Raw genomic sequence first — 15,348 nt, 5'->3', positions numbered from 1 at the left:
CTCAAATCAAATATTCCAATTTAAATCAAAACAAATAACCAAGAGTAATGAAACCTCGGGTCGTTCTCCCTAGGAATGCAAATGAAATGTTTTCTCTTTCGGCTGTGAGGAAAAAGGGGGTGTTTTGTGCAAGAAATGAAAGATTAAAAGAACTTGAGAAATAAAAGAACGAAGAGATGAGAAAAATTGTAATTAATGCAACTAAAGGGCAACAAGATCAAAACTAGTGAAAGTGCTATGAATGCATAAAAGAGCCTTGACTTGGGAATGAGTATCTAAGAATCCTATCATTGTCATAACCACAACTATGATAATTATGAGGAGTCAATCTCGCCTCGTCAACCCCAACCATCGAGGATTAAGTCAAGCAAGCATAATTGACCTTAATCCATAAGTCCTAGCCGACTTACCAAACTAGTTGATAAAAGGCTAGCATCAATGGAAACAAGAATCAACTAACTACCCAAGAATTATCACTAAATGTCGGACATTATGACTCTAGTATCCTAGGAACTCAAACCACAAGCCAAGGTGGAAAAACCTACTCAAAATCAAGAGTTGGCATTTTCACAAACACCTTGTGTGCATGAAAGTAAAACATGGGAAATTACAAAGTAAAATGGAAAACTATAATCAACTATCAACAAAACCAAACATAAACAAGCAATCAACCATAAAGGAAGCATGAAATGTAAAATTCATTAATCAAAACTTCAAGAAACACAAAATTGCAATATGAACAAAGTAACTTGAACCAAAAGGAAATGAAAGTAAAAGTGCTTGAATTAAAGGGGAAATTGAGAGTACTTACAATTGAAGAAATAAATTCAAAGATCAAAGCTTGCTATAAAATGCTACAATGGAAATGGAAATTAAACCCTAAGAGAGCAATGCTACACTACTCCTACTCTTACTCCTAATTACTCTCCAAAACTATCTAAGTGAGGCCCCCTCTTCATAAGTGATGAATTTTCCTTCATATAGCACTCCAAAACAGCATCCCAGCCATCCAAGATGGGCCAAGAGGCCTCAGAAATCGCGAAGCACGTGCATCATTAATGAAATCACGTGTTGGGATCTGTGCGGACGCACAGACGTGTGCGTCCACACACGCGGCTGAAAATGACCTGTGCGTACGCACAGGTGCGTGATTACGCACACATGGAAATTCTCGCTTGTGCGCGCGCACGCAGGGCTGTGCGCACGCATACTTCGCTGTGTGTGCTTTTCCTTGTTTTCTTCATGTTTTCTCCCTTGTACATGCTTTCTTCCACTTTTGCCCATCCATTCTTGCCCTCAAGGCCTGAAATCACTGACAAACCATATCATGGCATCGAATGACATAAAAGTGGGATTAAATTGCTCTATTAAAGCACAAAATTGTATGTTTTCACATTTAAGATCAAATTAGGGATCAAACACAAAAGTATGCTATTTTGGTGCTTAAGTGTGAGTTCATGTGCTATAATCCATCCAAATTGAGTCGAAATATACCATCAAATATGGACTCATCACTGTGCTTCTGGGCATGCTCTGAGTGTCTATACATGCTAACTAGGATATCTAACTGATATATATATATATATATATATATATATATATATATATATATATATATATGGCATGAATGTTCATGAACATCATTTGGAACTTTGAAGCACTGGACTTGCGATATCGAGACTGATCACCTTGATATCACTTGTTTGGTGTGAACATGAACCAAATGGCACCTCGTAGACACGGTCTTGGGCGTACTCGAGGTTGAGGACGGAGAGATAATGAGATAACTATACCGGTAGGCAGTTTTACCAATTTCATGACGGCGATGACGAGTGCTGCTGCTGCCATTGGTGCTGTTGCTGCTGCGACCCGTCGAGCGATGGATAGGATGGAAACTCAAGCTATAATTGGCAACGACGGTGGTAATGAAAATGAACGCAAAAATAAATGTCTCAAATACACTGGTACCAGTGGAGGTAACGGGTTTCCCGAAGTTAATTAACATAGGTCAAGCAACGGGAGAAAGCTCAAGAGGGACTGAGGTGACAAAGAGTAATTGCCGGGAATCTTTCACAAAGAAAAAGGGAAAGAAGACAAAGATTACACCAAGGGGCCAAAGTTTTAAGAGGGGTCGTTATGTCACTTCACGTTTTCAACGTCGGAATAATGACCAAAGGAACGACAACCGTCTGGATCCAAATTCAGAAAGGCGAACTAGTACTCAACCGGAAGACTTGAGGTGCCCAAGATACAAGAAGTACCATCCAAACAAACCATGCAGGGATGGGCTAGGTGTATGTTACGAGTGCAGGAAGCCAGGACATATAGCTCGAGACTGTTCACACAGGGAACACCGAGATGCATCCGAATCTGATTCTCATACCCGAGGTAATCACGAACTAGCAGTTAGATTTCTAACTTCCTTGCATATCATTAATATGTGATATTCATTCGTAATGCATGACAAGCGTCGATAATCGTAAAGTCTAAGTCGACGATTAGTCAAAGACCATTAGTTGTTGAGACGGAGGGATATTTAGTTAACTTAGAGGAGTGGCTAGGCTCTTGAAGGTTAAGAATCAGAGTGATGCAGCAAAAGCGGGTCGGATTATATCTAAGGGATCGGAACTGTTGAGAACTGTGCGGAGTTATTGTTCGAAACTCAGTGACAATGAACTGCGAGGAAAAAGAATAAAGAAAATTCAACCTTTAGTTGCTCATCGTTTGAGAGGCGAGTGAAGATGAGACCAAATCCCTATACAAGAGAGTTTTCGAGACAATCCTGAAGGTGTACCAGAACCTCCATCTCGGAGAGAAAATGGGTTTGCAATAGACTTAGTGCTGGAAGCCGGATTAGTTTTGATTGTACCACAACCGAAGACACCATTATAATCGGTAAAGCTTAGAATCGAGTTGAAGGGGGTATTAGAAGAGAAATATGTCCGACTAAGTATTTTCCTATGAGGAGCACCGGTTATGCCAGTGAAGAAGGAAGGGAACAGTAGAAGGCTTTATGTGAGGGGGAGTGTGCCAACGGAATTTTCACGACCCGATCTAATCTTCTTTTGAAACCTGCATTGAAACTCTATCTAAAGTCCTTCTTAAATGACTTGAGCATCTTTCTAGTTTTGCTCTTTACACACACGAATATTGTTTCTTCCAAGATAAGCTTGAGCTTGTCTTAGTATAACCACGTAATCCTTGAATTTTGGAAACTTGATGTGAGTATAATTGCTCTCATTGGCAAATCATATACTTCAAAATTAATTGAGACTTCTTTGACTCTATACGCTCTGCTCCTTCTACCAAAGGTTCTTGATTTGAGCTCTTATTTTGAGATGCAATTTGATTCCTCTTCTTGTACATTCCATTATTTTCGTATAACTTTTTTTGATCGTATACAAAACTTTCTTTTGATTTCTTGTGAATAGACCTTCGTATTGCTCGTTCGTCAATTCGAATATAACATCTTTTTGAAAATTAACTCATACTGAATTTTTCATCGCGCACAACTTCTAGATGAAACCATTAAAATGTTAACTCCACAGTGTAAGACTTTTGAACACGAAAAATATGCCTGTGGTACTACGAAGAATTGTGGAGCCTTAATTCTTGACAACCATATTACCTGCAGTTAAGTTAACACTTTAGAATGTACCTTTTGTTGGATACTAGATACGACAGAGGCTTTCAAACCTTGAAGGGAAGATTAGTATCAATGTCAGTATTCATGATACCCGAGCTTCATTTAACTACGTGGAATGATTGCGATGCATTGCAAAAAGGGGGTTTAGGATGCGTGCAAACACAACTTCGTGAAGCGATGATGGACACCTGAGTAGGAAATCTCTGAGTATTGCTTGTATGGACAAGGAGGATAAGGAGCCATCAAGGATATTGAAGTTTGTTAAATAAGAAAATCAAGAAGAGATCAAGGAAGACAAGAAAGAAATTTGGAGGAATGAAGAAACGTAATTTAAGGCATAGGATGAGGTTAATGTGCCTAATGTCAAAAGTCGACACATGAATTGTTGTCTGAAGTCACGAGAGCGGATTTTTTATTCACCCTGTAATACCGAAACGTATCATGAGTTCAAATAAGATATTTTGGGCAGCTCGATGAAATGACGTGGCAGCGCGTGTAATTAAGTAGTTGACATGTTAAAAATTAAAAAAAGTGACCAACAGAAGCCATTCAAAATGCTACAACCATTGAAGGTTCTACACTGAAAGTGAGAAAGGATAGCCATTGATTTCGGAATAGATTGCCGAGGTCTAGGACAGAAGGTGATGATGTTAGATAATCGTGGAACAAGTGACCAAGTCCATTCTGTCCATCAGAACAAACTAATTATCGGAGATATTAACGAGACTATACACCAAGGAGAAGGTGGGATTTCATGGTGTGTTAGACGCCTTTGTATTGATGTGGAACTGGAAGTATAAAATATCTTAGTTCCTGAGTATTGATAGCCGAGACAACGAAAAAGCCGATTTAAAATTCTGACTACGAAAAGCTGACGAAAGAGTTATGCGGACCTACGGAGAAAATTCCTCAAGTTTGAAGAAGGGAGATATGCATTGGTGAATATTACTTCAACAAACTGGCATTTTCAAACCTATTCGATGTACTCCACATTTCGTAACTTCTGAAGCACGCTTCTGAAACAAACACATGTCTTACAACCTAAATTAGTTTAACTAAAACGAGATCAACGTTTTGAGTACGAGGTCAGCTTCAAGAAACTCTGAGTAAGAGAAGTCTCATTAGTAAGGGTTGTTTGGAATCCAACTAGAGACAAGGATGCACTCGGGAACTTGAATTAGAAATGGGGACAGACTACCCTCACCTACTCTCAGGTAACTGAATTCGAATTTTGTGGGCAAAATTCCTATTTAGGTGGGTAGAATGTAAAACCCGGTTAATTAATGAATAATTAACCCGCAAATTAAAATTTATTTTAGAAAATTAGAAATGTAATTTTTTTATGGTTTAATATGATAGAGAAAATTAAAACGAGAATTTCGACACTAATTCTAAAGAATTTGGCCCAAGATTGGGCCAAACGGACTGAACCGGTTGAACCGGACCCAAAATGGGCCCAAGGCCCAACCCACTACACTTAGTTAAATGAGCCACAACTCATTCTCTCCCTCACCTTATGCAAAACACGCTGCAAGTACAGCAAAGGGGGAGAACAATCACAAAAATTCACAAACCCTTGGTTTGAATCAAAGTGCCATAACTTTTGATCCGGAGCTTCGATCGCCGCATCGTTTGTGGCCATGCGATCGCGTCTCTGAGCTCTACAAAGTCGATAACTTTATTCAAGAGGTAAGCTACGAATCCCTTCCAGTTTTCTCAGCTTTGATTTCGAAATTATTGGGTTAAAGTGTTGAGATTTTGGACTCTTTGATGTTCTAGGATCCAATTAGCTTGAAGGAGAAGCTTAATCTTGCCTTTTTGATCCTTGAGTGTGGTAAGATTTCTCAACCCTAAGCCAAATGCTTGAGCTGTTGTGATTAGATATTGAGTTTATACGTGGGGTACATATTATGTGTATTAGGCAATGTATATGTAAGTAGCTTGGAGCTTGTTGGTGATTTTAGAAGCTTGGAAGTGGATTTGCAAGCTGGAAATCTGACCTTGGAAGTGTTGGAGCCTTGAAAATTAACGAAGAGTGGAATCGGAAGTGCTCCAGGTTGAGCGGGGAATCGGCCAAGGTATGGTTTCGGTTTCCTGTATCTAAAATGTAATGTAATGTGAAAACTTAGGCTAGTGACCCTAGGATAGGAATTGAATTATTGATGTTGTTGATTGGTTGAGATGGATTGTGTTGTTATGTATGTGGTTAGTGCTTTTGGAGGGTTTTAATGGAATCTTGTATGTAAGATATGCCTGCCTTGGTATATGATTAATGGTTGGTGGGATTGAATTGTGGTTGGTACCATGTTAATGGTGAAAATGATGCTAATTGTATGTATAGTGGTTGATTGAATTGAACATTGTTAGAATTGAGGTATGGAACAATGTTTGACAAAGTATATGGTTTGAAATTGAGTTATTCAAGTGAGATTGGTTAAAAGTGGTGAATTGATGAGTTTTGGATTGAGTAAGAAAGTTTAGAATTGAATGAGAGTGTTTGATGTTGAATTGGTAAGTTTGGAGTGGTTTAAAAAGGACTTGGAATTGGTGTATCTTTGAAAAATTGGGGCTTTAGTTGGTTTTAAAAGGATTTGAAAGTTGTATGTTGTAAAAATTGAGGCTTATTGGTTTTTGTGAAAATTGTGGTAAGTTGATAATTTAGTAAACTTTTGTAAAAATGAAGTTTTGATGAACTTCAACGGATCATACCTTGAGCTACCTTTTCTAAATTTAATGCATTTTATATCAAATGAAAGATAATTTAACAACCTTTAAAATGGTTTAAATGTTGTGGAAATCTGAATTCTATAGAAAGAGATATGATCGTTGAAAGTTGGTGTCTGAAATCTAAATTCTGTAAATGCTACAGAATTTGTGATTTCTGGTTTGTGTGCGCACGCACACCCTGTGGATTTTTGAAACTGTGAACACACACAGCCTTGTGCACACGCACATGTTGGGAGGTGTATTCTGTTGAGGGTGTTCGTGCGCCTTGTGCGAGCGAACAGAATTGGAAAATTTTACTCCTGTGCGTACGCACACCTCTTTGCGTACACACACATCTTGAAAATCCTTCTGGGTATGCGCATGCACACTACCCTGTTTTCTTTTAAAAACCTTGTTTTTAAATGTTTTGCTTTCCCAGCAAGCTTGTAATCTTCCGTGACCCTATTTTCAGCAAATATGACTTTTGTGTTTTTAAAACCGAATTTCAAACTTCTAGGCCTCCATTTTCATCCTTTTAGTCCTAAATCCTTATAGTATGCCTAGAAATGAGAAGGGGCTAGGAAGGGTGGTAGATTGAGGGTGAAGCAAGGGGAGAGTTAATGATGAATTATGATTAATGATGATTGTATGAGTTGCTGAGGATGATGATGGGAGTGCAGTGTATGCCGTGAGCCGAAGGGCTGTATTTAATAATGATTATTGGCTGGTTATAGGTTATGTTATGAGCCGGATGGCTATGATAAATATTGATTTATGGCTGGAAATGAAAATATGAATTTGAATTATTGTTTTATCTTGAGCTCTCTTTTTCGAAAGTGCGACCCCAGAGAGATGAAGGAATGTGAGGATCCCCTTCTTTGTTCCCCCTAGTATTGTAAAATTGCCTCCAGCGAGATAGTGGGAGGCTAGGATCCCCTCCTTAGTTCCTCCTGCACATATGAAAACATACCTTCTGGGTGGACGCAAGGGTGTGGTTTCGCCCCCACTTGCTCCAGGTTGGTTAGTATAGAGGCTCCACGGGGGGACACATGGGTTATGGTTTCGCCCCACTTGCCCCAGGCTATGATGAGTGATGTATGAAAAGTGGAATTATACAATATATAATTGATGATATGGTCATAATGAATGATTATGGAATGTGTATGAATGAATGTGAATTGATTATCTGAGATACGAGTTTTCCTGGATGAATTCAGTGACTAGCCACCACGTGCTCTGTAACACCCTAACTACCAAAGCTCACGCTTCCGGCTGCGCGACTCTGATAGCTCGGACATTACGACGACACTTATACTATTTAATACTAAAATATGAGCCTGTTTAAAACTTTAAACCGTAATACCGCTCCCAAAAATACCTTCGTTCGATAGCATACATCCATAGATACCATACAACTTACAAAAGCTCATAAAGAGTACATCCATATATATAAACATATATATATATATATATAAATAATATTACAAGCAATAATCAATACAATTCCACTTCCTCTTTCCAAAACTTCCAAAACCATGGAAAGTTAAAGATTTATTTCAAAGTATTCAAGATCACCCATACAACAATGGGATTTCATAACAAAAGTTTCTCGGCAGAGTCCCAAGTCTTTAGGGGAGAATAACATAACTCATTTCGCCAAATTCATTTAAAATCATTAAAACATCGGCTTTCTGATTTGAGTAAGCAAATAGGATCTAAGCCAAACCGAGTCATGTAATCATTTACTTCTTTCAAAGCCGCTTCCTTTACTTAGGCAAAACCAACTTCAACCCCATGATAAATTCTAGAACGTTTCAACTGTTCAAAATTGTTTTAGTCTTGCAAGAATTCAGAATTCAAAGAGTACTTAAAACCTTTCTCAAAATATTTCAAAATGAAACTTGTCAATAGACATTCAGGTTCTTTCAAAGTCATTGAAACTTCTTTAATTGAAATCCCCAAGTCAAATTCAAAGGCATAAACCCTTTTCATATCCAAACAGCTTTAAAACACAAGTTTCATCTAAATAACCTTCTCCTGAAAGAGATACAATGCCTTTCTTAAGAAGCAAGACTAAATCACAATTTCCTCTTTATTAATTCATTTCGAAAGCATGAATCATCCTTTTCTCGATAATTCAAATAAAATAGTAGAAGTCTTTAACTCATCATTTTCCAAACAACATTTCAATAAAGACTCGGATTTTATAGAAATTTCGGCAGCACCTCCCCTAAAACTTGGATTTTTGCCACCCGGTTCGGGTCCCAACTAAACCGTTTCTCATTCCTTTTCAACAGCTCAAAACCAGAAATCAATTCAAAAGCAAGCTAAATCCAACAGTCGCCTCAATGGCATACCTCAAGGAAACCATTTCAAAAATCAACTCAATATCAACCGATTTAACTCATTTATAAAGCTTTAAAGAATCGATTCAGCAATAAATCATTTATCAAAACCAGAGCAATTAAAGCAACCCAGGCTGAATTTCAAGAGCATTCTATCTTTCACATCATCAAAATAATTGACTCAATTCAAACCAATCCTCAACGGATTAAACTCATTTCAAATATTTAAAGAATCAACTTCAAACATTATATTTCACAAGCCACACAACAATTCAGCCAAGCCAACATCCCTAATCATTCGAGTCAATCAAATAATACATAAGGCAGATACAATCACTAATTACACCATATCTCACATCAGTATCCATATGTAATAATTCCAATAATAAACTGTAGTTTTCGGAAAGCGCCCCTACCTCAAAACGCAAATCCATAACCCAAAAGTCTCATAGAGTCCTTTCCGCCTCAACCCGAGATCAACAATCAAAATCCCAGCAGCCAAAACCTCGGTTCCAAACCACTTCCGCAACAGTCTCAACAACTCTAATCGCAACATACAACAACCGAAACTCAATCGTATAGCGATTAATGCCACAAACCTCAGTGCATGATGACAGAACAGTAACGAAAGGCTTTTCGAATCAAAACGCTTACCGAACCGAAGGAGAAACGGCTGAACCGAAATGGCAGCGGTCTCCGAACCGGTTCAACGGCAGCCCGGCAGCCACCTCATGCGGCAGCGACGACAATTTCCGATCGCGCCAACTGAAACCAACACACAATGACTATAATATTCCCGGAATTCAAAAAGGACAGAAACCACAATTAAAACCCTTACCGACAAACTTTTCCGGCGATGGCAGCAGTAGCCAGAAGCTCCGGCGGTGGTCCCTAACGTCACAAAACCACTCCTGGCGGTCGGAATCACAGAGATGCAACTCCCTTCTCCGGCAGTGACACCTGCGGCGGCCTGAACCCCTTTCTGATGGCGACAGCTCCGGCGGAGGCGGCACCGGGGACACAGACGGCGGCTGGACACGGTGGTTGGACTCCCAGCCCAGCCTAAAATCTCTCTCTTTCTTGCTCTACTCCTGAACTCTCTCTTTCTGGCTCTGCCATACATGACAGCGGCTGACCTTGTGGCAAGGACGACGGTGGCGCAGAGAGGACGACGGCGGCTTCCAGTGGCGTCTTCTCCCCTCCGGCCATGGCTCGCATCTCCTCCCTCTCCGGATCGCGATTCACGGCGGTGATAGCAGCGCCGTTGGGAGAAACGGTGGCAACAACAGTGCCGCCCTCCACCCGCGCTCACACTCTCGGCTCGTGGGTCACCATGGACAGCGACGACGGTGCGACCTCAGGGAACGGCGACGCTTCCCTTCCGCGGGCCCTTTCTCTCTCTCCGTCGCATCTCTCTTTAGCTGGCGTCGATGAAGACAACGACACGGTGACGGGCTCGGCGGCGACGCTCCTTGCGGTTCCGGCGACGAGGATGACGGCGCCTCTCTCTCTCCTCTCTTCCTTCTCCCTGTCGCACACTATTCCATCTCTCTTGATTTTGTTTCGTTTCTTCCATGGGAAAAGGGGGAAACCGTGTTTGTGTGGCACGGCTGCTACTGGGTTTTTGGGAGAGGGTTTCAGTGGCGGCTGCTAGGGTTAGAGAGGTTAAGGTGTTGAGTGAAATTAGGGTTAGGGGTAAATTGGTAATTTCACTTAAAATTGGGAATAATATAGTAATTGAAACCCAAATTAAATCCAACACTAATTATATATAGAAAATACTATTTGCTCACCAATTTCACAAATTATTTTCAATAAAATGCCCAAATCTAAAAATTAGAAATAGTATACTTAATTTCTTCATTTTCCAAAATAGCAGTAATAATATTTAAAATATTATTTATCTAATCCAAATCATATAAAATCCTTATTATTTCATAACTATCAACCTTATACTTTAAATATAGAAAATAATCCAATAATTATAAAATTGGATAATAATCATAACTTATCTCAAATCCAAGAAATCAAAACTTGCCTTAATTATCTTTAATAAAATAATCCCTGAAATTAAGGCTATAAATAACTGTAGGATTTGAGACTTGATCATAATAAGACTTTTCAAATATTCTGGGTCTTACATTCTACCCACCTTATAAAAATTTTCGCCCTCGAAAATTGATACAAAATGAAAGAAATTCCATAACAGTTCACCCTTGAACACATTCAAGGAAGAAGCAAAATATCTCAAAATATAATCATATATACGATTTTCAAATACTTTGACTGTCATAAGCATAAGGATGTAAAGGTAGAAGTGTGATTGCAAAGTAAACGTTACAAGGTAGGCTCAATGCAAAAGATAACATGGGTCAATCATGTGATAGAAGGGCAAGGTATCAAAGGCTATAAAACAGGATGGAGTTAAAACGACGTGATTAACATCCGCACACTAATCTCATATCAACCTCAAAGTTTCAACTTTCCAACTCCATCAAGCACTTTACAATCCCCATACTCGATCACAAGCCTGACAACCGCAAACCCGTTCGCAAGGAACAAAACACCCACAACTCATAGCGTTGTACACCTACCGTTTCAGCTTTCGTATGCACATATCACGTCTTAAAGAACTAACGCATCGCGTTACTACATCTACAGATCGCACGTGATATCAAAACAATTCTCGAGTCTACTCAGAAGGATACCAGATTTAGAACGGAGAGACAATTGTCAAGGGTAATACTCATAAATTTAAGGGAATGTATCCAATTTCCAGACAAACAAAGATGCGCAAGCAATGATAACCCTTAGATCAAAGAAGTTCAACAGGATCAATAGGAAGAAAAACAGCGCATCAGTTTAAAACAAACTCAAACCGAGTCGATGAAGTATGAGGTTTACAGAAGAGAATATTTCAAACCCAAGACAAAGCTCACAGAACTCAAGAGCTCGATTAAAAGTACTTCCGAATACTTTGTTCATGAAAGAGTCGAAAACTTGTAAAAATATCACTTCGTAGTTTGAAAGCGAAGTTAAACAACAAACACCCTTCAAGAGAGCAACAAAAGCATAAACGTGGCTTTACTTCAATACAACTTCATGTTGAAGTAGATTTTGTAGAGTTCCAAAAATAAAATGCACACAACTTTGGCTAAGAGCTAAAATATTCCTCAAATATTTTAGAAAGGTAATTAGATGCACAACTTAACCAAAAGCAGTTCATAAAACTCGGGAGAGAAATCAAATGCTTGTTCAAAAATTCTCAAAATTCATATTCGAACAAGCGTGTATAGCATTCATAGCAAGGATGAAAGAGGAAGTTAAACTCCTTTTAGAAAAGAAACTCCAAGGTAAAAATTTGCTTACAACTTGGTAGAGGAAATAAGTGGTGCGTTACAACGAACCAATTTCCACTAAACAAGGGAGCTTTCCAAAACCTCATTTAAAATGGCGCATGCCAACTTTAAATTAATTTCGTCAGAATTGGACAGTGGTTTTCAATCTCAATCAAGCAACAAAAATAAATTCCATTTAATATTTCTTTAAGGAGAATTCAAAATTCCTTTAAAAGGTACAAAACAAGACTCCAAAAGTGTTCTTGAAATCACCATCTCATAAGAACATTCAAGAAGTTTAAGATGCACTAAAAGGAGTCAAGCCATACTAGAAAGGATCTTAAACTAAAGTAGTTCAAACAAGATCCACTAAACATGAAACATCAAACAAGTTTCAAATTGATCCAAAAGAATACAAAAGTCATAGAAAAAGACAACTCAATCATTTGTAATTTCTCAATGATAAATCTTTGACTAAAAACTCTTGTAGAGATAATGAGAGAATAAACAATGCACTAATCACTAATAAATCAAACAGACTCATATAAGAATGAGATTCACCAGAGAAGAAAAACCAAGATCAATGGAAATCTTCACAAAAAAAAAAATTTCAAAGTCTCATATATAGAAAAGTATATATCCAATCAATAGCAATTTATAAAACCTCAAAATTGGCTGTGATCACTGTCAAGTAAGAGAAAAACTGAATCAACAATTTCTCAAAGAATGGACTCAGAACCCGGAGTTAAAAGTCACAGCACATTAAGACAAGTTCAAAGTTATATCAAAGAATACTTGAATCAAGAAGAACTCAAACAGAGGAAGATAGATGCAACAAGGATCTTAAACCAGCATATGCACTTAAGGTCAAACAAGAATGCATATGGATAGAGGAATAGAATTGAAAAATCAAACTACTTTTCAAAAGGACTAGCAAACTAGAACTTCAAGTTAGGATATAAAAGAACAGGTCGACTTGAACAAAATTCAAGACACACAACGGAATAGCCTCGAGAAATAGTTTCCAACTTTTTCCGAAACCCGTGATTCGCTTTACTCAAAACTAGGATTTCATCTATGATAACCCATCAGTGCTTTCATATACATAATTCACTAGTATTAAGCCGGCCAAACTTAATACCAAGAATCATGCAATGCAAGACTAACAGCGTTAATCAATAGACTGTCATGTGCATAAAGCTCTAATTCTCGTCTTTCGACAAGACCTAATACATGACAAACGCTCAGAGCATGCAACTGAAGCATAGTCAGTCCATTCCTCAGACTCTACAGGAAGAACTGCTCTGATACCATCTGTAACAGCCCAGACCACCCGCTAGCACGATATTGTCCGCTTTGGCACACAAGGCCTCACGGTTTTGCCTTTGATGATAGGGATGATAGCCGAAGCTCCCCACACTCACTCGTCAAAACGCGTCATGCTAGGGAGAGGTATCCACACCCTTATAAGGCATGCTTCGTTCCCCTCTCCAACCGATGTGGGCCTTACATGCTCCAGGTCGAGACTCGATACTCTGCTGACCCTATGTCGTAAGTGTGGCCGGACACTGTGAAAGTTCTGGATGAGCTCGCCCCCGTAGATAAACACCAATGTGGGTGTTGTATGATTATGATTATGATTATGTTTATGAGTGTGAATAACTCGAGTTGGGGATGCGTGACAGAGGGACAGTCCAATGGTTAGCTATCAGGACTTGTCGGGTTGGCTTTGTAACAGACAGATGAGACTCATCAGCCACTAGGACAGGCATGCATCATATGCATCTATATGTATTGTTTGGATTGCCTAAGTGATTGCATAACTAAATGCTACTTGATTATCTGCTATATATGAATTCTATTTGTGATTTCTCTATTTGTAATAATTGTGGTTGTTGCATTTGGTTCCGTTGGTGGTTGGGAGGTTCGGAGGAGTTGGAAAGAGGAGTTTTAGATAGCTCTGAAGACCCTTAGCTAGTTACCTATTTTAATTTCATGGTTTAATTATGTTTTAAGCTTTAATTATCTATTGGAAGTTCTAGGAATGCCTTCGGCTTTTCCAGGACATTATATGTTAGATATGTGGGTACTGTTACCATGCTGAGAACCTCCGGTTCTCACCCATGCGGATTTTTTGGTTTTCAGATGCAGGAGGAGAGGCTCCTTGCTGAGGCATACTGGAAGCTTCTGATGATGTTGCGAAGATCTTTATCTTTTGGGTTTATTTTGGTTATTTGTATTTGCTTAGATACTTATTATCTCCACCTATTATATATATGCTATATTAATTCCTCTTAGAGGTGATTTTGGAGACTCAGGTTTTGTAACTCTGTATTTTGGGTTTTGTTTTGGGTTTTCCTATATATCTATATATGTATAACTATGTGCTCGGACCAGTTTATCTTCGCGAGCCGAGTCTTGAGTTTTGTTACATGTGTTTTGGAACTCTTAGTATATAAATTTGTTAGCTTGCTCTATCTTGCTTACGTTACCGTACATGAATTGTTGCACTTTTCAATTTAACAATTTTGCGTTATCCCTTTATTCAAAGGCTCCTAGTTATAAACCTTTTTTACTATATTTAATATGTAATTTTTCTTTTAGAGGTCGTAGAGCCTTGCCACCTTTGTTTTACATTATAGGGATAAAGTTCTGTGTGGTAGGGTGTTACATCATTCGACGCCAACTTATATAGACAGTCTGATTATAGGTAATAGTGAGCTTAAAAAAAATTAAAATTTGTCAATTTTACCAACGGATTGGCCATCGCTAATATGTCACTCTAAACCCGTTGTCGATACAGTCACGATATAATGAGCGCCTGTATAGTAATGAATGAACTATCTATGTTAAATTATGAAAAAAAAGATCTAAACACACACAACTTTGAAACTAAACCCAAATTAAGATCCGGGATACACATGAATAAAATAAATTTATTGGTTTTCAATTATCTAATTACGGATGACTCTAATACTATTTGATGAAATTGTTAGATTCTTTAACTCTAGAACCAATCATGTATGTAAAATTATTAAAAAAACTATCCGAAAATAGAAGCGTACTTGAATCCACGAACATGATCTAAGGACTTTGATTGATTCTTGATGTTGACGCAATTCTTGATCTCCATCTTGATTCATCAAAATGTATGGTCGTCCTTTGATATTTCTTAATCAAAATCTGCTTAATATTTATTAGGGATAAATAACAAATCTCTTATGGGTAAGAGTTGTAAGGTAATTTTAGTATATAAGAGATCAAAATTATGTGTTTCTATTTATACTTGACTATTTGTTCTAGACTTATTCTT

The 15,348-nt window shown here is 38.3% G+C and overlaps 1 protein-coding gene across 1 annotated transcript; it reads right to left on the bottom strand.

Moving 5' to 3' along the window:
* Window positions 8,903-9,924, bottom strand: LOC110262809. The gene is made up of 3 exons (XM_021103487.1): window positions 9,543-9,924; window positions 9,352-9,462; window positions 8,903-9,240 (listed from the first exon to the last, which is right to left on the bottom strand). The coding sequence occupies exons 1-3, from the start codon at window positions 9,818-9,820 to the stop codon at window positions 9,174-9,176; spliced, it is 456 nt and encodes a 151-aa protein (XP_020959146.1). The 5' UTR covers window positions 9,821-9,924; the 3' UTR covers window positions 8,903-9,173.

This window comes from Arachis ipaensis, chromosome B05 (assembly GCF_000816755.2).
Source record: "Arachis ipaensis cultivar K30076 chromosome B05, Araip1.1, whole genome shotgun sequence".
Classification (NCBI taxonomy): Eukaryota; Viridiplantae; Streptophyta; class Magnoliopsida; order Fabales; family Fabaceae; genus Arachis; species Arachis ipaensis.
This window is presented reverse-complemented; position numbering and strand designations above follow the sequence as displayed.

Excerpts from the sequence above, each read along its gene's own strand:
- LOC110262809 (XM_021103487.1), bottom strand. The coding sequence starts at position 9,820 with ATGTATGGCAGAGCCAGAAAGAGAGAGTTCAGGAGTAGAGCAAGAAAG. Across the intron at positions 9,463-9,542 it reads TGCTGCCATCGCCGGAAAAG|TTGGCGCGATCGGAAATTGT; the intron begins TTTGTCGGTAAG and ends TGTTGGTTTCAG. Across the intron at positions 9,241-9,351 it reads GCCGTTTCTCCTTCGGTTCG|AGTTGTTGAGACTGTTGCGG; the intron begins GTAAGCGTTTTG and ends TGTTGCGATTAG.